This window comes from Haematobia irritans, chromosome 5 (genome assembly GCF_050003625.1).
Source record: "Haematobia irritans isolate KBUSLIRL chromosome 5, ASM5000362v1, whole genome shotgun sequence".
NCBI lineage: Eukaryota > Metazoa > Arthropoda > Insecta > Diptera > Muscidae > Haematobia > Haematobia irritans.
In genome coordinates this window covers 155152034-155175045 of record NC_134401.1, presented here as the reverse complement: position 1 = coordinate 155175045, position 23012 = coordinate 155152034, and the positions used below count along the sequence as shown (strand labels likewise).

Genomic DNA, 23012 nt, shown 5'->3' with positions numbered 1-23012 from the left:
AGAGATCTATTTTGATACAATTAGATATGAGTAGATCCGAAAAATGGTAAGATGTAATCATATCTAATTACTATGGAAGTAGATCTGCTCAGATCTCAATATTGGTCTAGATCTAATGTCTTAGATGTAATTACATCTATCCCTATATATAGTTGGATCTGATGTTAGATATCGTCATATTTGATATTATATATAATTGTATCTAATTCTATCTCATCATATCTGGATAAATCTGTATAGATCTAAAGTGGCCAATTCTGAGATCTAATCATATCTAATTAGATCCTCCAATTTTTACACGGGATTACAAAATATTTCGAAATAAAAACATGTGTATTTGAAAATTCTGTTCGGAAATAATTACTTTCTGTACACACAAAAAAAAATTGTTTTTTTTATTCAATCACGAAATTAATTGATCCTAATAATATTTTAATTGAAATGCCTTCAAGCACGAAAATGATAGTATCAATCACAGTTTTAATTGAGCATAGACAAAATATTTGATTAAAAAATTAATTGATTTAATTAACAAATTTCAATTAATTTTTTAATTGAATCAATTAAAAATTTAATTGGTGTCGATTCCAAAATTAAAATAATTTTTTAATTCAAAAAGGTAACTATTTTCAATTACATATTGACTTGACATAGTGTTTTTAATTGATCACGAAATTAATTGACCCAAATAATATTTTAATTCAAATGTGTTAAAGTACGAAAATGATTGTATCAATCACCGTTTTAATTGGGCATATTTTTTCTATGCTTGATTAAAAAATTAATTGTTTTAATTAGCAACTTTCAATTAATTTTTTAATTGATTCAATTAAAAATTTAATTGGTGTCGATTCCAAAATTAAAATAATTTTTTAATTAAAAATGGTAAATATTTTCAAATACATATTGACTTGACTTAGTGTTTGTAGTTTGATTAACAATTGATTGTTTGAAATAAATTTTTAATTAAAAATGAAAAAAAAAATCCATCACTTTTTTAACTGACTTAGTCTACCGAGTTTAATTTTCAATCATTGACATAATTAACTTAACGTTTCTATCTTGATTAAAAAGTTATTTGTATCAATTTATTAATTGAAAAATTTTTCAACTTCAATCATAATATTTTATACATAAATAATTGAATGCCTTATTTAAAAAATTAATTAAATTTTGTTGAAAAAAAATCAATTAAAATTTTAATTGAACCAATTGAAAAATAAATTGAAAGTATCGAAAAAATCAATTAATTTTTTAATCCAGAATATTTTTAATTTCCAATTAATTCTTTGATTAATACTATCGTTTTCATGATTGAAACAATTTTAATTAAGATATTAATTGGAAAAATTAATTTCTGATTGACTCAGAAAAAATGGTTTTCTGTGCCTTTAAGTAAGTAACTATTTTCGGCATTTCCTGTGCATTGTCAAATTTGAAATGTTCTATATGCCATACATAGTATAATAAATTTCTATCATTAATAAAATAATTTTTTTTCGTTACTCAAAACAAAGCTGTCCAAACTTTCTACTATGAATAAATTTCTGACGAAAATCGGCTAATGTTGAAATTTCTAAAAATTATTATGATTTTTTTTCTTTTTTCCAAGAAAATCTGTCCGCCGCCGCAAAGTTGGTTTGTCAACACATTGGAAAAATAAATTATAATTCCACAAAGTATTTATTGTCAAAATGTCTGTATTTAAAATGCTTGCTCATCTTCTTTAGAGAGTATGACTAAATCTATATAAGAAGCTCTGACCTTGAATAACAAAATGACATTTTAAGGAAAATTTAAAAAGAAAATTATGTTGATGACAAATAAAATAGACAAAACCATTAATAAATGTTTTTTAATACAATTCCACATTTATGATTTAATTACGGCGAGAACAAAGAAAAAAATAAAGTTTGTGATTTTAATAATATAGCAGAATTTTAAAAAAATTTTAATATCAAATAAATTGGAATCGAGAAGATAGTTTAACACTGTCAAAGTTGCGCAAATCTGGCAGGTAGGTGAAAACAACATAAAAGTTTTTCAATACCTCTTTATCGACTAACTTGTCCTTTTTGTACAAAGTTATTGTTTTTTTTTCGTGAAATGCCTTATTTCTAATTATGCGCTCAATATTTTTGGTTTATTTTTGTGTCATTGCCAATAGATTTAAAGAAAAAATTTGTTATTCATAAATCTCGCCACAAGTGATGAGAATGAAAATACATTGAATTTAATCTTCTTCTGTATTGTATCCTACACAAAACATTTGTTTTGATAATGTGCAGATAAATGCACCAAAATTGTAGGCGTTGGGATAATAACTTTTAGTTTGTTTTTATGCTAAGAATTCTAAAGATTTTCGACTTTCTTTTGTCTTTCTGAGTGGATGTTTATTTTCAAAAATATCTACAAGAAAATCCGTTGTTCCATTAATTTTGTGTGTGTGTTTTTCCATGACACATATGCCTGGCAAATGTCTCAATATGGCTAGGCGACATTGATGGGACACTGTTTGGTGAGAGTTTGTGGAAAAAAACAAAAATGGAAAATTTCTAGGGAACCCCACTTTAAGAAAACCTGTGTCTGTATGTTCAGGAGGCAATAATTTGATTAGTTTTTAAGTGGAAAATTCATAATTAATCGACTCAAACCATATGAAAGCGGTGTTATCGGCAAATATATTTTATTTTCTGCAAATATTCATTTCCACACTTATAGCTCTGTGTCGACTTTTAATGAAAATTCCTGTGCATGTTAAGAAGACAACGTTGCCATGAAGTTCTTATTGGGCAAAATAATCACAGTCGATAACATCATCCTCACCAAAACGTTTGCAAAATTCAGGTATGCAGTTCTCGAGAATTTTTTGCTGTCCATAAGAAATTCATAGTGAGTTGCTAGTTAACTGACTATGAATTTCTTATGGACAGCAAAAAATTCTCGAGAACTGCATACCTGGCTTTTGCAAATGTTATCGGATTTCTATCGTAAATCCTGTTATACATTTACAGCTAAATTTTTATTTATGCTACAAACAATAACGTAAGGGCAATATTATAGCTAAAAATATACTGCATTAAAGGAATTCAACAGGGATATAGGCAGTTTAGAATATGCAGGGAAATATAAACAATCGATAACACTGTCCTATCCAAAATTTCACTGGCAAATGACTATGGATTTCTAATGAGTAGCAATAAATTTACAAGAACTAACTTGACCTTTTCTACCGTAAAGGCTGGTACACACCTACAGCAAAACTTTTACTTATGCTATAAAAAATTTCGTTAGAACGATATTACCGGCTAAAAATAAGACTTCTTTACGGGAATTCAATAGGAATGTAGCATACCAAGCTTAATAACCAAACAAGGAATGTCCATAATGTTGTTTACAAGCTAATTAAGATCTAAATTCTAATAAAATTTCTGTTACCCTTAAGAAATGTATAGCTTTTCGCCAACAGAAAACCGTCTGACATTTTCTATTGTAAATCCTGGTATACACCTATAGCAAAAATTTTATTTATGCTCCTAAAAATTATGTTAGAGCTTTAGTATCGGTTAAAAAAGACTGCTTTACGCGATTTCAAAAGGATGTAACATATAAGGCTTAAAAACCAAACAAGGAATGTCGATAATGTTGTTCACAAGGTAATGAGACCTAAATTCTAATGAAATTTCTTTAAGAAATGCATAGAATTTTGCCAACAAAAAAACGTCTGACATTATTATCGATTGCTTAATTTTATAAAACTACATACACGGAAAAAAAATTCACGAACATTTTTCCAGTTAAAGTCTTAATTAATTTTTTAAAAATATTCAATTAAAAATTTAATTGATTCAACAATTTTTTTAATTGAAACAAAAATCAATCAAATAATAAATGATATAATAGTATCAATAAATTTTTTAATTGACTTTCAATTAATTTTTTAATTGATAATATCATTTCTGTGATTGAAGACATTTCAATTAAAAAATTAATTGGATCAATTAATTTCTTGATTGAATCAGAATAATTTTTTTTTGTGTAGCAAAACTGTATTATTGGGAACCACACAAAATTTCCTCTGGGGTACATACTATAAGGATTATTTTAATAACAGTTCCGTTTAATTGAAATGTCAGTAACAGAATGAATTTATTATTTTTCTACAATGATTCATAAATTGCAAACTAATTCTCTTGGCTTGTTTTTCCAAAAATAATATTTAAAATATTTGTATACCCTCCACCATAGGATGGGGGGTATATTAACTTTGTCATTTCGTTTGTAACACATCGAAATATTGCTCTAAGACCCCATAAAGTATATATATTTTCTGGGTCGTTGTGAAATTCTGAGTCCATCTAAGCATGTCCGTCCGTCTGTTGAAATCACGCTTACTTCGGATGGTATTGCAAATGGGCCATATCGGTCCACTTTTACGATTTCGTCAGATTTGGCTTGCGGAGCCTATAAGAGTAGCATATTTCATCCGATCTGGCTGAAATTTGGAACGTGGTGTTAATATATGGTCTCTAACAACCATGCCAAAATTGGTCTATATCGGTCCATAATTATATATAGCCCCCATATAAACCGATCCCCAGATTTGACATCCGGAGCTTCTTACAGGAGCAATATTCATCCAATCCGGCGGAAATTTGGTACATGGTATTAGTATATGGTCTCTAACAACCATGCAAAAATTGGTCCACATCGGTCCATAATTGTATATAGCCCCCATATAAACCGATCCCCAGATTTGGCTTTCGGAGCCTCTAAGAGAAGCAAATTTCATCCGATCCGGCTGAAATTTAGTACATTGTGTTAGTATATGGTCTTTAACAACCATGCAAAAATTGGTCCATATCGGTCCATAATTATATATAGCCCCCATATAAACCGATCCCCAGATTTGGCTTGCGGAGCCTCTAAGAGAAGCAAATTTCATCCTATCCGGCTGAAATTTGGTACATGGTGTTAGTATATGGTCTTTAATGACCATGCAAAAATTGGTCCACATCGGCCCATAATTATATATAGCCCCCATATAAACCGATCCCCAGATTTGACCTCCGGAGCTTCTTGCAGGAGCAAAATTCATCCGATCCGGTTGAAAGTTGGTACGTGGTGTTAGTATATGGTCTCTAATAACCATGCAAAAATTGGTCCATATCGGTTCACAATTATATATGGCCCCCATATAAATCGATGCCCAGATTTAACTTCCGGAACCTCTTGGAGGAGCAAAGTTCATCCGATTCGGTTGAAATACGTGGTGTTATATGGTCTCTAACAACCATGCACAAATTGGTCCATATCGGTCCATAATTATATATAGCCCCCATATAATCTGTTCCCCAGATTTGATCTCCGGAGCCTCATGGAGGAGCAAAGTTCATCCGATTCGGTTGAAATACGTGGTGTTATATGGTCTCTAACAACCATGCAAGAATTGGTCCATATCGGTCTATAGTTATATATAGCCGATACCCAATCACTCAAAAGTTGGTCCATATCGGTTCATAATCATGGTTGCCACTCGAGCCAAAAATAATCTACCAAAATTGTATTTCTATAGAAAATTTTGTAATTTGTTTTTCTATAGAAAATTTGATAAAATTTTGTATAGGGATAAAATTTTGACAAAATTTTCTATAGAAAATTTTAGAAAATTTTGTTCAAATTGTATATCTATAGAAAATTTTGTCCAAATTTTACTTCTATAGAAAATGTTGTCAAAATTTTATTTTGTCAAAATGTTAATTCTATAGAAACTTTTGTCAAAAATTTATTTCTATAGAAAATTTTGTCAAACTTAACTGTATACGTATTTAATCTTTTTTAGTCCAATATATACCACGTATGTGGTATATATTACCGTGTTAGGAAGTTATAAGATACCTTGCCATCGGCAAGTGTTACCGCAACCCAAGTAATTCGATTGTGGATGACAATCTACAGTAGAAGTTTCTACGCAATCCATGGTGGAGGGTACATAAGCCTCAGCCTGGCCGAACTTACGGCCGTATATACTTGTTATTATATAAAGTGCCTACAATACACCCAGAAAAGGAAAATGGTGATCATTTAATATGGTTCAAGAGCAAGATTAGGTTAGGTTAGGTTAGGTGGTAGCCTGATGTATCAGGCTCACTTAGACTATTCAGTCCATTGTGATACCACATTGGTGAACTTTTCTCTTATCACTGAGTGCTGCCCGATTCCATGTTAAGCTCAATGAAAAGGGACCTCCTTTTTATAGCCGAGTCCGAACGGCGTTCCACATTGCAGTGAAACCACTTAGAGAAGCTTTGAAACCCTCAGAAATGTCACCAGCATTACTGAGGTGGGATAATCCACCGCTTAAACACTTTTTGGTGTTCGGTCGAGCAGGAATCGAACCCACGACCTTGTGTATGCAAGGCGGGCATGCTAACCATTGCACCACGGTGGCTTCAAGAGCAAAATATTACTTTTTCAAGAGAAACATTGAACATTTTTGTCACACAAATTTTATTTATCACCAAACATAAACATCAGATACAAAATTTCCGAAAAAATAACATGGTTGCGACAAACGTGCTCTTAAAACATGTTTGAGGTGAACATATTCCTTCTCTGTGGATGTATTTCGCTATAGCAATTTTTTTGTTTGTCAATAGAACAATTTTGCTAAGTGTTTCACATGGGAGTAAATTTAAGCTATCTATAAAACTTATTTACGAATTCATTATCTCTTGTTTACATTTTCTTGATATAAGCCCGATATGCAGCCCTTTGTATGCCAATAGTACAGTTTAATTTATTGTGGCAACATTTTTGCCGTCCCCCTGGTAATGCATAAATTACTTAACAGACAAGACGCTGTGAAAAACTTCAGTTTCCATTATGAAAAACACCGTGGTATCGACATGTAATGGTAAAATCTGCCCAGCTGACCAAAAACTCACTGAAAACGGTTTTACCGGTATGTAATTGTATTGTTCTGTAAATGAGAGCGAAGAAGATAAGAATGCTTTTCAAATTAAATTATTTAAAAAATGTCTCATCTAATAAATTTTATGTAGAATAGGACAAACTCTTTGAAATTAGAGCAAACAATAAATGCATGGCAATAATACAGTTTAATATATAATACACTTTAATTTATCAAGTTTTTGCCTTTCCTACAATACATGGAAAAATCTGTCCCCCTGGTGATGCATAAATTACTTAACAGACAAAACGCTGTTAGTGAAAATGTTCAGTTTCCGTATGAAAAAAACCATAGTATCGACATGTAATGGTAAAATCTGCCCAGCTGACCAAAAACTCACTAAAAACGGCCTTACCGGCATATAATAGTATTTTAACTTGTTCTGTAAATGAGAGCGAAGAAGATACGAATGCTTTTCAAATTCATTAATCAAAAGAACTATCTTATCTAATAAACTTATAATAGAACTGCGAAAACTCTTTAATATTAGAGCAAACAATCCCTCGCTTGTGAAAGAATTTTAATAAAAACTTCCCTCAAAACCCAGCATTTGTAATCTATAATAAACTAAATTTCAATAAGCATAATACCTTCAATGACATTGGAAAAAGAATATGCATTAACAACTTACAAACCAGTCTTATTGGCTTCTGTAAATTTTTGAAGTGGAAGACAAAAATTCTTATGTGGGCTGTTCCCCAATCCCTCTTTAAATTTTATCTTTTGCCTTCCTCTTTGACTTCGTACATCATAATGAACTTCTTGGTACTCCTTGGTAGATATAACACTGAATATCTTTTGCAAGAATGCACTTCAAAAGTTGCTTGACGATACGAAAATACCACCAGCAACAGCAGTAACACATGGACGATTTCTCATTCCTCTATATTTAGAACCGGAAAATGTTCCATACTAAGAAGAGGCGTTGTCGCCGAGTCTTTTACATTTACTTTTTTTAAAAAAATAAAATAAAAAATATCAAGAGTACAGTGTGAATGGGTGCATTTTAGGAATGCTGCGTTGATTGTATAGGCCTATGAATGCTGTATAAAAAGCTACAATATTTTCAATATGACTAATGTGAGATTCACAAAAAGAATTTCAAATATTTTATGACAATGTAAATATTCATATTGTCAACATTCATGGACATTTGCATTAAAATTATTATTAAAAAATAAATTTAATTTATATGTTGATTCGGAGAATATTTCGGCACATATTTAGCTAGTGCGTGGGTGATTAAAAGAACGATGTATTCTTGAATGCCAAATCAAATGAACTTTTTTTAATTTTGTTGATTATAAATAAGAAATTATTCAAAGAAGTTCGCCAATATAACTTATTATTTTGGTATTTTTAGTATTATTATTATTATTTTGGTATTTTATTTTTTTATTTTTAATTTCATTAAACTAAATCTCTAAACCCATGCCCATTCTATCGAGTTCAATATTCGTTTAATACGATTCAACATTTTAAGAAAGTTGTTCCATCTTTCCAAGAATAAAGTATTACTTTATATTTTTGGTGTGCTCAAGTAATTATTTTTGTTTTTCAAATGCATTTATAATCATTTTAATTTTTTTTTTTTTTAAATTTTGAAATTGAAATTTTAGTACACATTTGTAAATGCGGCAAAAGCATAGGTAGGCGTTTAACGTTGACTAATACAATTTCAAGAATAACCGTAAGTTGCTTTTCATATGATTAAATCTTAATTTAAACATACATTTTTATTTAAACACATTCATTCCATCGAAAATATACAAATGCGGCGGAAATTTCCTTTGCAAATAATCGATAATGACGTGGCATGAAGTTTTCGATAGCAAACATAGTCATACATTTTTGATGGGTAATATTAACGAAATTTGTCATTAAAATTTTAGCCAATTAAAACATTTTGATAAATGTGTAATGTAACTTTTCGTTAATGTATTGAATTTTTCTAATAAATACACAGAAAAAAATTCCGTAGTTAACTAACGCTAAATTTAACTTATTTTGATTGGACAAATATTTATTTGCTTTTAATTAAATTTTATTATTTTTTATCGAAATTTTCCACAGCTTATTGAAATCTTTACTTTTTTTGGTAAGTATGTCTCAAAAATTTTATGAACTAAACGTGTGTATAAAGTTCAATGACCGTACAATGAACATTTTCGTACGATCCCTAAAAATAATAAGAATGAACTAGTGTATGGTTAAAATAGTCATGATTTGGCGCCAATGATTTTCTTCTTTACTCTTAGTTAATTTTTTTCTTCTATGAGATGATGTAATTTCGTGAACTGCAGTTAAAAAGTACAACAGGGCATTAAAATTTCTTGTTTATACCCTGCGCCACACTGTGGAACAGGGTATTATAAGTTAGTGTATATGTTTGCAACACCCAGAAGGAGACGAGATAGACACATGGTGTCTTTGGCAAAAATGCTCAGGGTGGGCTCTTGAGTCGATATAGCGATGTCCGTCTGTCCGTGAACACATTTTTGTAATCAAAGTCTAGGTTGCAGTTTTAGTCCAATCGACTTCAAATTTGGCTCAGAATAGATCCCTATTGATTTTGGAAGAAATCGGTTCAGATTTAGATATAGCTTCCATATATATATTTCGCCCGATATGGACTTATATGGCCCCAGAAGCCAGAGTTTTACCCCGATTTGCTTGAAATTTTGCACTAGGAGTACAATTAGTAGTATATTCGTGTGTGCAAAATTTGATTGAAATCGGTTAAGATTTAGATATAGCACCCATATATAACTTTCGCCCGATATGGACTAATACGGTCCCAGAAGCCAGAGTTTTATCCCAATTTGGTTGAAATTTTGCACAGGGAGGAGAATTAGCATTGTAGCTATGCGTGCCAAATTTGGTTGAAATCGGTTGAGATTTAGATATATCTCCCATATATAGCTTTCGCCCGATTTACACTCATATGACCACAGAGGCCAATTTTTAACTCCGATTTAGTTGAAATTTTGCACAGGGAGTAGAATTAGCATTGTTGCTATGCGTGTCAAATTTGGTTAAAATCGGTTGAGTCTATAGATTTTGTAGAAGTCTATCAAATTCTGTCCAGATCGAGTGATATTTAAATGTATGTATTTGGGCAAACCTTTATATATAGCCCCCAACACATTTGACGGATGTGATATGGTCTCGAAAATTTAGATCTACAAAGTGGTGCAGAGTATAATATAGTCGGCCCCACCCGACTTTAGACTTTCCTTACTTGTTTTAACAACTCTTTGTGGAAATCTCAAAATGTGGAGTAAAATTTATTTCAATTTTCGTGCGAGGTAGTTCATTTTTTCTATAAAACAGTTCACTTTTTTTTCGGTGTAATGAAACATTTCTTACTACAATTTTTATTGTATCAATGAAAAATATTCATTATGTCAATGAAAAAATTTCGCTGGCTTAATGGTAATGAAATTTTCTTTCTGTGGAGTGAAATGTGTGATGGATGTGCCTCCTGGATTGGAGCAAATTAATCTAAATAATAATTGCGAACACATTATTCTATGAAAATTCAAGCTACTCTCAAAAAAAGAAAAAAAAAAACGTGGGGAACAAAAGCCAATTTGACTTTGTTTTAGTTTTATTTAAAAATCTTAGTTCACTTTAATAATTTTACAACAAAAAAATGTTTACACAAATGGAGCATAAAATTTTACTAAATTCAAATTTCACACATAGTAGTTTAGAATCTCCTAAAATTTGTAAAATTTAGGAGATTTAACACTGTGTCCATGTAGAACTTCGTATGGCACTAAAAACATTTTCAAAAAATTCCAATTTGGTTTCTTCAGAAAACTCCAATGACTCAAATTTGGTTTCTTCAGAAAACAAAATTTTCTTATACCATAGAAAAATTTGATCATGCACAGAAAAAATAGAAATATTTTCCAAATTAAAATTTTATTTGAATTTTAAAACATTCTCTATTAAAAATTTAATTGATTCAATAATAGTTTAATTAAAATAAAAAAATATATCGCAAACAGTTTTTATACCAATTAATGTTTTGATTGGACCAATTAATTTTTTAATTGACATTGGGCATTGATATTATCATTTCCATGATTGAGAAAATATCAATTAGTTGGATCAACAAATTTCGTGATTGAAGATAAAAATTATTTTTTTTTCTTGAAATTGTCTAAAAACTTGAATGTTTTTATCATATCAGCATTTATAATAAAGTTTATTTAAAAAAAATCCACAATTAATCTACAATACCTCTACAAAACAAGTGTGTAAAATTACAGCGATAGACGAAACTTATTTCCGAAACATAACGGAATATGTTTTCTTGATAAAAAAAAAAAATACTAGAAGTAAAAAAATATTTGAGATTGTAACTAAAATTTGAAAGAATATTGCATTCAGAAAACAAAAATATATTTTTTTTCTTTTGACATCAAATATAATAATTACTATCTCATAACAACAACATTTTTATCACCAACCAATTGGAATGTATTTAATGCTCTTCTCATCTTCTCATCTCTCATGAGAAACACATGTAAACTCCCCTATTATGTTCAAACACTTACATTTCTATGAGTCTGTTAAATCTGTAAATTAACAGAATACTGTGACGTTTTCATCAAAACAAAATATGAGGGTTTGTTTGTGTTTCCACCAACAAAAAAATGCCGGTAATCATATCATATATACCCTCACATTTCCACTTGCATATACTAAATAGCCGGATTCTCATTTACCCTCTTAATCACTCACCGTATCGTACTATCGCTCATTCTCTTATTTATTTGAAGCGATAAGACAGAATGCAGTAAGCATATTCTAGGTCAAGTTTGAAATAGAACATGCCAACAACTTCGTCTAACATGCCAACAACTTCGTCTAACTGAAGTTAATTTTACAAAATGAAACTCGCGCATCAAACAAAATCACTGAGAATTAGAGAACAGGAAACAATAACAATTTATAAATATTATATAAATGTCATGTCATTTCAAATACCCAAACAAGTAGCACTCTAGCCAGTAGGTTGATATGTAAACAAAACCACATCATTTAAACTGACATTTAAGCGTTATTGTTGTCAACATGAAATCAATCAACGGTACTTTCATGCTCGAATATCAATGCAGGGGCATTTGAGGGTACATACACAAAAAAAATTCTCTCATATCTCACACCATATACCCCCCAAAAAAAAAGTAAACAAAAACATAATGCTTATCGTTATTTGTTTATCAAACACTTAAAAAAAATATAGACTAAGTATATACGTTTAGCAATTATCTTTTGCCTCTGATGATGAGACAGTTTAGCAAATAAATGCATTTAATTTAATTGCTTAAATAATGAATAAATACCTTTTAGATTAAAATGTTTATTCTCAATCATCTTATGCGTAAATAATTATATAAGGGTAAGAGAGAGAGGGATAATGAGAGAGAGAGAGAGAGCGTGTGAAAGAAGATGTTGTTTGGAAAAGAGAAACCGTGAAGTGTCACTATGTTTGGCAGAGCTTTATGTTAAAGAGCGGTAAACGTTTATTAAAACAGGGTTGCCATTTTATTTAGTTATTTCATTTAACTAGTTCAAGAACATTCTAAACCATTCACTGATTTTTAAAACCACCAAAAGACTACGGGGAAATTTGATGATAGAAAAAACTATATTTTTTATGAATGGTTAAATGTTATGTACAGATATATACAGTATATATTTGAAGATGAAATATTTATAATTCATTATACATTCACTTTAAGCCCGTAACGAAATTAATGATTCAGAGGTGAAAATCAAGTATGACAATATTCGGTTCTTATTAAAGAAAGATAATTGTAATATTGCGAAAAAAAAATTAAAATATATATTTTTATATTATACTTATTATTCTTCGAAGTTTTTGAGTCGTTGAAAAAAATATCACATACAAATCTACACTCAAAAAAAGTGAACTCTCTATTTCACTAAAGCCAATTTAATTTTATTTTAGCTCATGGAATTATTATGTTTGGAGAATGCTTTATTTACTCTAATCAATTTTTGCGTACGTTAGTTAAATTAACTAAAAAACGGGGAAAAAATATATACAAATGAAGCATAAAGATTTACTAAATTCGTATTTCTCACAACATAGTTTATTATTTCTTTAAATTTGTACATGGTCTCTAACAAACACGCAAAAATTGGTCCATATCGGCCCATAATTGTATATAGCCACCGTGGTGCAATGGTTAGCATGCCCGCCTTGCATACACAAGGTCGTAAGTTCGATTCCTGCTTCAACCGAAAACCAAAAAGTTTTTCAGCGGTGGATTATCCCACCTCGGTAATGCTGGTGACATTTCTGAGGGTTTCAAAGCTCCTCTAAGTGGTTTCACTGTAATGTGGAACGCCGTTCGTACTCGGCTATAAGAGAGAAGTTCACCAATGTGGTATCACAATGGACTGAATAGTCTAATGGCGATTTCGATTGGGAAAAAAGGTGCAACATTCTCCAAATTGAATGGAAAATATGAAGGACACTGCCATAGGCTTTGGATCCTGTATCCCGCACAATATTATGAATTAACAATAACTTTGAAATGACACTATCATTGGGTGGAAAATGCAATGAGGGAAAAAGTAGGGTAAAACCAAGGCAACATATTTTTTGCGAATCGAAAACGCCATAAGTGAGCCTGATACATCGGCCTGCCATCTAACCTAACCTAGTTTATTATTTCTTTAAATTTGTAAATTTTACTACAAATGCGTTCATCATGAACATCGTATGTCACTAAAGACATTCTTGCAATTTTGAACTCCATTTTTTCGCTTCAAACTACAAAATTTTCTTTAACAAATGAAAAAACTTAATTATGTCTAATAAATTTGCTTGAATTTGTCGAAAAATATTTACTTATTTCTATGGTATCGGCGTGATGCCAGCGTTTGTAATACTGTTTAGTTAAAAATATTCAAAATTTTCTAAAATTAACCGAAAGTTTTTTTCTTGATAGGTTCACTGTTTTTTTAGTGTATACAAGTTTAGCTACATATTCAGGTTTCAGCCCGGGCTAGTTGGCATTTTCATAGTCTTCAGTATAGATGTGGCGGGACTGATGATTCAATGGGGGTCTTATATGCTAATATCGTACATGCTGTTACTGCGCTAATCACTGAACGTTTTCCTTGTATGAAATGACTTTGAAAACATTCTTATTCAAAGAACTTAGTATCGGTATTTAGGGATAAGGGATCTCTATAAACAGTTTTACTCTAAAACTCACTATACCAACTTTAATTCACATCGAAAAAAACTCAAAGATCCCAATGATGGCAATATGTGAAGGGTGAGGTGGCAATATGTGAAAGGTCTATAATAAACATTCACTGAATTTTTGTAGGAAATATAGCTGTGCGTTTCTTATACTAAAGAACTTAAAAAAAGAAAAATTTTGGTTAATATTGGCAAATTTAGGTTCATTTTAGAAAATTTAACTAAACTGAATAACAAACGCCGATTACCCGTCGATATCACAAAAATAAGTAAATATTTTTCTACAAATTCAAGAAAATTTATTACACGCACATTTTGTAATTTGAAAACAAAACAAGTATATACAGCACTAAGTTCGGCCGGGCCGAATCTTAAATACCCACCACCATGAACCAAATATTAGGGTTTCCTTTGAAATTTCAGGAGGGCTTGAGGACTTGAGGACACTTCCCGAAGATAAATTTAAAGATTTCACCTATGAGGACTATATCAGATTCTGGATTTATAAGAACAATTTTTGAGTTTTAGAGGAATCATTAACATCTCTTGTAAGTGTGCAAGAAAATTATAAAATAACGTCTTAATTTGAAATCTTAAATCTGTGGAAGTAAAATCTGGAAATTTTACATTGAGTTTCAAGCAATTTTCATGATCAGTAATCCTTCTACACCCTCAAGAAGTGAAGTCGGTCTATATGGAGGCATTATCAAATGGACCGATAAAAACTTAATCCGATACACGTTTTTGTGAGCCTAAAATATCACAATATATACAAATTCAGGCGAATCAGATAAAAACTACGGTTTCTAGAAACCCAAGGAGTTAAATCGGGAGATCGTTCTTATGGGGGCTATACTAAAATATGGACCGATACTCACCGTTTTCGGCACACCTCTTTATGACCCGAAAATACCTCTAGATTTCCAATTTCAGGCAAATAGGATAAAAACTTCGGATTCTAGAAGCCCAAGAAGTAAAATCGGGAAATCGGTCTATATGGGGGCTATACCAAAATATGGACCGATACTCACCATTTTCGGCACACCTCTTATGGTCCTGAAATACCTCTAGATATCCAATTTCAGACAAATTGGATAGAAACTACGGTTTCTATAAGCCCAAGACCCAAAATCGGGAGGTCGTTTTATATGGGGGCTATACCAAAACATGGACCGATACTCACAAGTTTTGGCACACGTATTTGTGGTCCTACAATACCTCTAGATTTCCAATTTCAGGTAAATTGAATAAAAACTGCGGTTTCTATAAGCCAAAGAAGTAAAATCGGGAGATAGGTTTATATGGGGGCTATACCAAAATATGGACCGATACTCACAATTTTTGGCACACCTCTTTATGGTCATAAAATACCTCTAGATTTCAAATTTCAGGCAAATTGGATAAAAACTACGATTTCTATAAGCCCAAGACCCCAAATCGGGAGGTCGTTTTATATGGGGACAATACCAAAACATGGACCGATATTCACAATTTTTGGCACACGTATTTGTGGTCCTACAATACCTCTAGATTTCCAATTTCAAGTAAATTGAATAAAAACTGCGGTTTCTATAAGCCCAAGAAGTAAAATCGGGAGATCGGTCTATATGGGGGCTATACCAAAACATGGACCGATACTCACAATTTTTGGCACACCTCTTTATGGTCATAAAATACCTCTAGATTTCAAATTTCAGGCAAATTGGATAAAAACTACGATTTCTATAAGCCCAAGACCCCAAATCGGTTTATATGGGGACTATATAAAAACCTGGACCGATATAGCCCATCTTCGAACTTGACCTGCCTGCAGACAAAAGACGAGTTTGTGCAAAATTTCAGCACGATTGCTTCATTATTGAAGACTGTAGCGTGATTACAACAGACAGACAGACAGACAGACGGACATCGTTATATCATCTTAGAATTTCTCCCTGATCAAGAATATATATACTTTATATAGTCGGAAATCGATATTTCGATGTGTTACAAACGGAATGACAAACTTATTATACCCCCATCACCATTCTATGGTGGTGGGTATAAAAATGGAGTTCAAAATTGCAAAACGGTCTTTGGCGCCATGCGAGGTTCACGATGGACCCATTTGTGGGAAATGGGAATAAAGTAAATATTTATGCGTCAAAGAAACTTTATCAAAATGTTGTAATTTTATGAACTAAAATAGATGAAAATTGGCTTTAGCTCCCTTGAGAATTCAATTTTGTTAAGAGTATGGATAATGATTAACTATATACTGCTATAGAATTAAGATATAAAAATAAGATTTCATTAATTTTGAAAAATTTTTTCAGAATTATTTAAACCTTAGTCCTACGTTTTTTTCATGCAGATACCCATTTTTAAATCGATTCGCTTAACTATAACAAAACAAACTTCATTGAACTTTATATCAGAGATAGGCGTCTCTATATGCTCACATTCATATTTTAATGACAAGGAATCTTTGGCTTCACGACAATATTTTTTTTTTTCAGTGTAAATTACTAACCATTTCAGTGTATGTGTCATTGTAATCACAATCTCTTAATTTTATACAAAAAAATCACAAATAATACACAAATATTGGACATTTGCATTATCCCCTTGCGAATCATCTAAGTCTAAAAATTTGGCAACCCTACACAAAAGAAATACAAATTCTAAGCGAAATGAAGGTCACTAAAGGTCGATGAAATTTTTTGGTATTAATAAATTTGAATATAAATACCAAATATTTTCTTATAAAATACCATTAAAATCATTTATTAATTTAAAAAATTGCAAAAAACAAAATCTATAATAAGAAAAATAATAAAGCAGCTTATATGTATGTACGAGCATATGGATAAGAAGGCACCGGTAATTAAAGACGAATTTTGAATTCATAATTATTTTTAGGGGACATCGTTTATGGCAATTGCACTTTTTAACAATTTATTTTTTATAAAAAAAATTATACTGATATTATTCAAACATTTTTTGAATTTAAGAAAATTTAAATTAAGAAAATATGTATATTTATTATGTTGATATGAAGGAAAAAAATCCATTTGTAGCCATGCTTTAATTTTTTGCCTTTGTTTTTAAGCCATTTCTTGTCAGTTTCTTGTTTATAGCCCAAATTCTTTAGCGGCTTTAATTTTTTTTTTAATTTTCTCTATATTTTTTTATCATTTTTTTCTGAAACTTACTGCTCATATTTTTTTGTGTATTTTTTTCTTAACACTGAAAAATCACTAAAATTTCTTTGAAAATTAATTCCAAAGGATTCTTTTGCACTTTTCTTTTTTTTTTTTGATGGGGAGGTGGTGGTAGTTTGTTGTTGGCGGTTACAAAATCGTTCTTTTCTGCTTTCTCTACGGCGACCCGTTAATAAGAAGTTCAGAGAGAGAAATGCTGTTGTTTCGTACACGAGCAGCGGCGAGTAACTGAATAGCGACAATGTCTTTTGGTCATATGGAAAGCCTGCATTTACTTAATAATGATATGAAGGCGAAGCATCATTATCAACAAACCAATACTATGGCAAGATATGCCGCCTGTCTGTGTGGGCATAGTGGTAGACGTTGGGTGTTTGCTTATTGCCTGTGAATAACAACAGATAGACCCCACTATGGTGAGGTAGCCACAGTCAGTATGTGTGTGGTGAATTGATAGTTGTTGTTATTTCATATGGGATTTCTCCCCATGAACGCCACCAACGTTAAGAATTTGTGTATCAGATCCATAATATGGTTTCCCCTCTTTTTGTTTTAATTCTCTTTGTTTTTCTTGTCATCATCTTTCTTTTATCTCAGCGTAATGCTCATAATCATTTTGACTTCATTGTATCTCATGATGATCTTTCTGTTTTGTTTTGTGGGGGTGCACTTTGAATTTCATTGAATGTTTGTGTTATGGCAGCAACGTAAACGTCGTCAACCGGCTTCGTAGGTTTTATGCCGGCAAATCGCATTGTCAAGTGAATGCAAAAAAGTAAAAGTCAAAACTGATAAGAGCTGTTGTTGTCGTCTGCCTGTTTAATTTTACATTATTTAATTCGAATTAAATTTTGTTTTTGTGGTTTGCATTTTTATTATTGATATTGTTGTTACGTATTAATTGAGATAGATAAAAAAAAAACAAACAAACAGTGGGTTGATGTTAGTCAAAAGAATACAGAAAAAAACTATGCTTCATTTCTATAATCAGTCTTCAATTATTTTCATTGCAAAATGGAAAATCACACTACTACTACTACAGAAAAATATTGTTTTGGTTTCAATCATGAAATTAATGGATTCAATTAATTTAATTTTATTTGAAACGGAATTGAAACATGGAATTGATAAATCAATCATTGACACCAATTACAAATATTAACTGATTAAATTAAAAATTTAATTGATTGAAGTATTTTTTTTTTGTTAAACATTTTTTTGAATCAATCAAACATTTAATCGAAAATTATTTCAAATGCAAAATTTTATTTTATTTGAAAACATTTTGTTGATATTGTTTTTGTGAATGCCCACTGAAAGGAACATTTCTTCGAATGGTCGAAAAAAGGCTACTTTGAATCAAAGATTTCTAAAAAAATGATATCGAAAATTTACCCTTGACTCTGGTTGGCCAAGACATTTTTTATGGCTGTCAAAAAATATCAGATGGGCCCTCGAAGGCGGCTTAACATATATAAATAGTTTCACAACAACTAACTTCACACCCAGAAAAGGTGCAAAATTTTATTTTTAGACCGTGAACATTTGTGACAACCAAGTTATTTTGTAGTCATTATGTGTCTGATTTCGACAACCATTTTATGTTTGGTTGGAAAACAACAATTTTGCGGCAAAAATTTTCCATGTTGCCCATCCAAAAGTAGCATTTTGCTCTATTAGGCAGTGTTGACAGTATTGGGGATTTTTTCCCAAATCGGGGATATTTTTTCGTGAATGGGGACGAAATTTCTGAGTTGGGGAATTTTCATAAATTTGGTGATTTTTGTGGGAATTTTTTCAAAAAATCGGTTAAATCTTTTTATTTCTATAGACAATTTTTTTAAAAATTCTATTTCTATAGAAAAATTTGTCAAAAATTTTGTCAAAATTTTATTTCTAGAGAAAATTTTCTATTTCTATACAAAATTTGGTCACAATTTTGTTTCTTTAGAAAATGTTGTAAACATTTTATTTCTATAAAAAATTTTGTCAAAATTTTATTTCTATAGAATATTTAGTCAAAATGTTGTTTCTATAGAAAATGTTGCCAAAATTTTGTTTCTAAAGTACATTTTTCAAAAATTTATTTCTATGGTAAATTTTTGTCAACATTTTATTTCTATAGAAAATTTTGTCAACATTTTATTTCTATAGAAAATTTTGCCAACATTTTATTTGTATAGAAAATTTTGTCAAAATGTTGTTTCTATAGAAGATGTTGTCAAAATTTTGTTTCTAAAGTATATCTTTCAAAAATTTATTTCTATAGAAAATTTTGTTTCTTTAAAAAATTTTGTCAAAATTTTATTACTATAGACAATTTTGTCAACATTTTATTTCTATAGACAATTTTGCCAAAATTTTATTTCTATATAAAATTTTGTCAAAATTCTATTTCTACAGACAATTTTGCCAAAATTTGATTTCTATAGAAAACTTTATCAAAATTTTATTTCTATGGTAAATTTTTGTCAACATTTTATTTCTATAGAAAATTGTGTCAACATTTTATTTCTATAGAAAATTTTGCCAACATTTTGTTTCTATAGAAAATTTTTTCCAATTTTTTTTCTATAGAAAATGTTGCCAAAATTTTGTTTCTAAAGTACATTTTTCAAAAATTTATTTCTATGGTAAATTTTTGTCAACATTTTATTTCTATAGAAAATTTTGTCAACATTTTATTTCTATAGAAAATTTTGCCAACATTTTATTTGTATAGAAAATTTGTCAAAATGTTGTTTCTATAGAAGATATTGTCAAAATTTTGTTTCTAAAGTATATCTTTCAAAAATTTATTTCTATAGAAAATTCTGTTTCTTTAAAAAATTTTGTCAAAATTTTATTACTATAGAAAATTTTGTCAAAATTTTATTTCTATAGAAAATTTTGTCAAAATTTTATTACTAAAGAAAATTTTGTCAAAATTTTATTACTATAGAAAATTTTGTCAAAATTTTATTTCTCTAGAAAATTTTGTCAAAATTTTATTTCTATAGAAAATTTTGTCAACATTTTATTTCTATAGAAAATTTTGTCAAAATGTTTTTTCTATAGAAAATGTCAAAATTTTGTTTCTAAAGTACATTTTTCAAAAATGTATTTCTATTTATTTCTATGGTAAACTTTTGTCAACATTTTATTTCTATAGAAAATTTTGTCAACATTTTATTTCTATAGAAAATTTTGCCAACATTTTATTTGTATAGAAAATTTTGTCAAAATGTTGTTTCTATAGAAGATGTTGTCAAAATTTTATTTCTAAAGTATATCTTTCAAAAATTTATTTCTATAGAAAATTTTGTTTCTTTAAAAAATGTTGTCAAAATTTTATTACTATAGACAATTTTGTCAACATTTTATTTCTATAGACAATTTTGCCAAAATTTTATTTCTATAGAAAATTTTGTCAAAATTCTATTTCTACAGACAATTTTGCCAAAATTTGATTTCTATAGAAAACTTTATCAAAATTTTATTTATATGGTAAATTTTTGTCAACATTTTATTTCTATAGAAAATTTTGTCAACATTTTATTTCTATAGAAAATTTTGCCAACATTTTGTTTCTATAGAAAATGTTTTCAAAATGTTGTTTCTATAGAAAATGTTGCCAAAATTTTGTTTCTAAAGTACATTTTTCAAAAATTTATTTCTATGGTAAATTTTTGTCAACTTTGTATTTCTATAGAAAATTTTGTCAACATTTTATTTCTACAGAAAATTTTGCCAACATTGTATTTGTATAGAAAATTTTGTCAAAATGTTGTTTCTATAGAAGATATTGTCAAAATTTTGTTTCTAAAGTATATCTTTCAAAAATTTATTTCTATAGAAAATTTTGTTTCTTTAAAAAATTTTGTCAAAATTTTATTACTATAGAAAATTTTGTCAAAATTTTATTTCTATAGAAAATGTCAAAATTTTATTACTAAAGAAAATTTTGTCAAAATTTTATTACTATAGAAAATTTTGTCAAAATTTTATTTCTATAGAAAATTTTGTCAACATTTTATTTCTATAGAAAATTTTGTCAAAATGTTTTTTCTATAGAAAATGTCAAAATTTTGTTTCTAAAGTACATTTTTCAAAAATGTATTTCAATTTATTTCTATGGTAAATTTTTGTCAACATTTTATTTCTATAGAAAATTTTGCCAACATTTTATTTGTATAGAAAATTTTGTCAAAATGTTGTTTCTATAGAAGATGTTGTCAAAATTTTGTTTCTAAAGTATATCTTTCAAAAATTTATTTCTATAGAAAATTTTGTTTCTTTAAAAAATGTTGTCAAAATTTTATTACTATAGACAATTTTGTCAACATTTTATTTCTATAGACAATTTTGCCAAAATTTTATTTCTATAGAAAATTTTGTCAAAATTCTATTTCTACAGACAATTTTGCCAAAATTTGATTTCTATAGAAAACTTTATCAAAATTTTATTTATATGGTAAATTTTTGTCAACATTTTATTTCTATAGAAAATTTTGTCAACATTTTATTTCTATAGAAAATTTTGCCAACATTTTGTTTCTATAGAAAATTTTTTCAAAATGTTGTTTCTATAGAAAATGTTGCCAAAATTTTGTTTCTAAAGTACATTTTTCAAAAATTTATTTCTATGGTAAATTTTTGTCAACTTTTTATTCCTATAGAAAATTTTGTCAACATTTTATTTCTATAGAAAATTTTGCCAACATTGTATTTGTACAGAAAATTTTGTCAAAATGTTGTTTCTATAGAAGATATTGTCAAAATTTTGTTTCTAAAGTATATCTTTCAAAAATTTATTTCTATAGAAAATTTTGTTTCTTTAAAAAATTTTGTCAAAATTTTATTACTATAGAAAATTTTGTCAAAATTTTATTTCTATAGAAAATTTTGTCAAAATTTTATTACTAAAGAAAATTTTGTCAAAATTTTATTACTATAGAAAATTTTGTCAAAATTTTATTTCTATAGAAAATTTTGTCAACATTTTATTTCTATAGAAAATTTTGTCAAAATGTTTTTTCTATAGAAAATGTCAAAATTTTGTTTCTAAAGTACATTTTTCAAAAATGTATTTCTATTTATTTCTATGGTAAATTTTTGTCAACATTTTATTTCTATAGAAAATTTTGCCAACATTTTATTTGTATAGAAAATTTTGTCAAAATGTTGTTTCTATAGAAGATGTTGTCAAAATTTTGTTTCTAAAGTATATCTTTCAAAAATTTATTTCTATAGAAAATTTTGTTTCTTTAAAAAATGTTGTCAAAATTTTATTACTATAGACAATTTTGTCAACATTTTATTTCTATAGACAATTTTGCCAAAATTTTATTTCTATAGAAAATTTTGTCAAAATTCTATTTCTACAGACAATTTTGCCAAAATTTGATTTCTATAGAAAACTTTATCAAAATTTTATTTATATGGTAAATTTTTGTCAACATTTTATTTCTATAGAAAATTTTGTCATCATTTTATTTCTATAGAAAATTTTGCCAACATTTTGTTTCTATAGAAAATTTTTTCAAAATGTTGTTTCTATAGAAAATGTTGCCAAAATTTTGTTTCTAAAGTACATTTT

The 23012-nt window shown here is 28.9% G+C and overlaps 2 protein-coding genes across 4 annotated transcripts in view; both read right to left on the bottom strand.

The window, feature by feature from the left end:
• Positions 1-17566, bottom strand: part of LOC142241468 (uncharacterized) — a 45860-nt gene extending 28294 nt beyond the window's left edge. Inside the window, exon 1 of the mRNA XM_075313233.1 lies at positions 17426-17566. Coding sequence (XP_075169348.1) covers positions 17426-17432 — 7 coding nt within the window. The 5' untranslated portion in view covers positions 17433-17566. The remainder of the gene's footprint in view (positions 1-17425) is intronic.
• Positions 1-17570, bottom strand: part of Gyg (glycogenin 1) — a 42772-nt gene extending 25202 nt beyond the window's left edge. For all 3 annotated transcript variants that reach the window (XM_075313230.1, XM_075313232.1, XM_075313231.1), the window contains exon 1: positions 17426-17570. In XM_075313230.1, coding sequence (XP_075169345.1) covers positions 17426-17432 — 7 coding nt within the window. In that variant the 5' untranslated portion in view covers positions 17433-17570. The remainder of the gene's footprint in view (positions 1-17425) is intronic.
• Positions 17571-23012: the final 5442 nt, after the last annotated feature.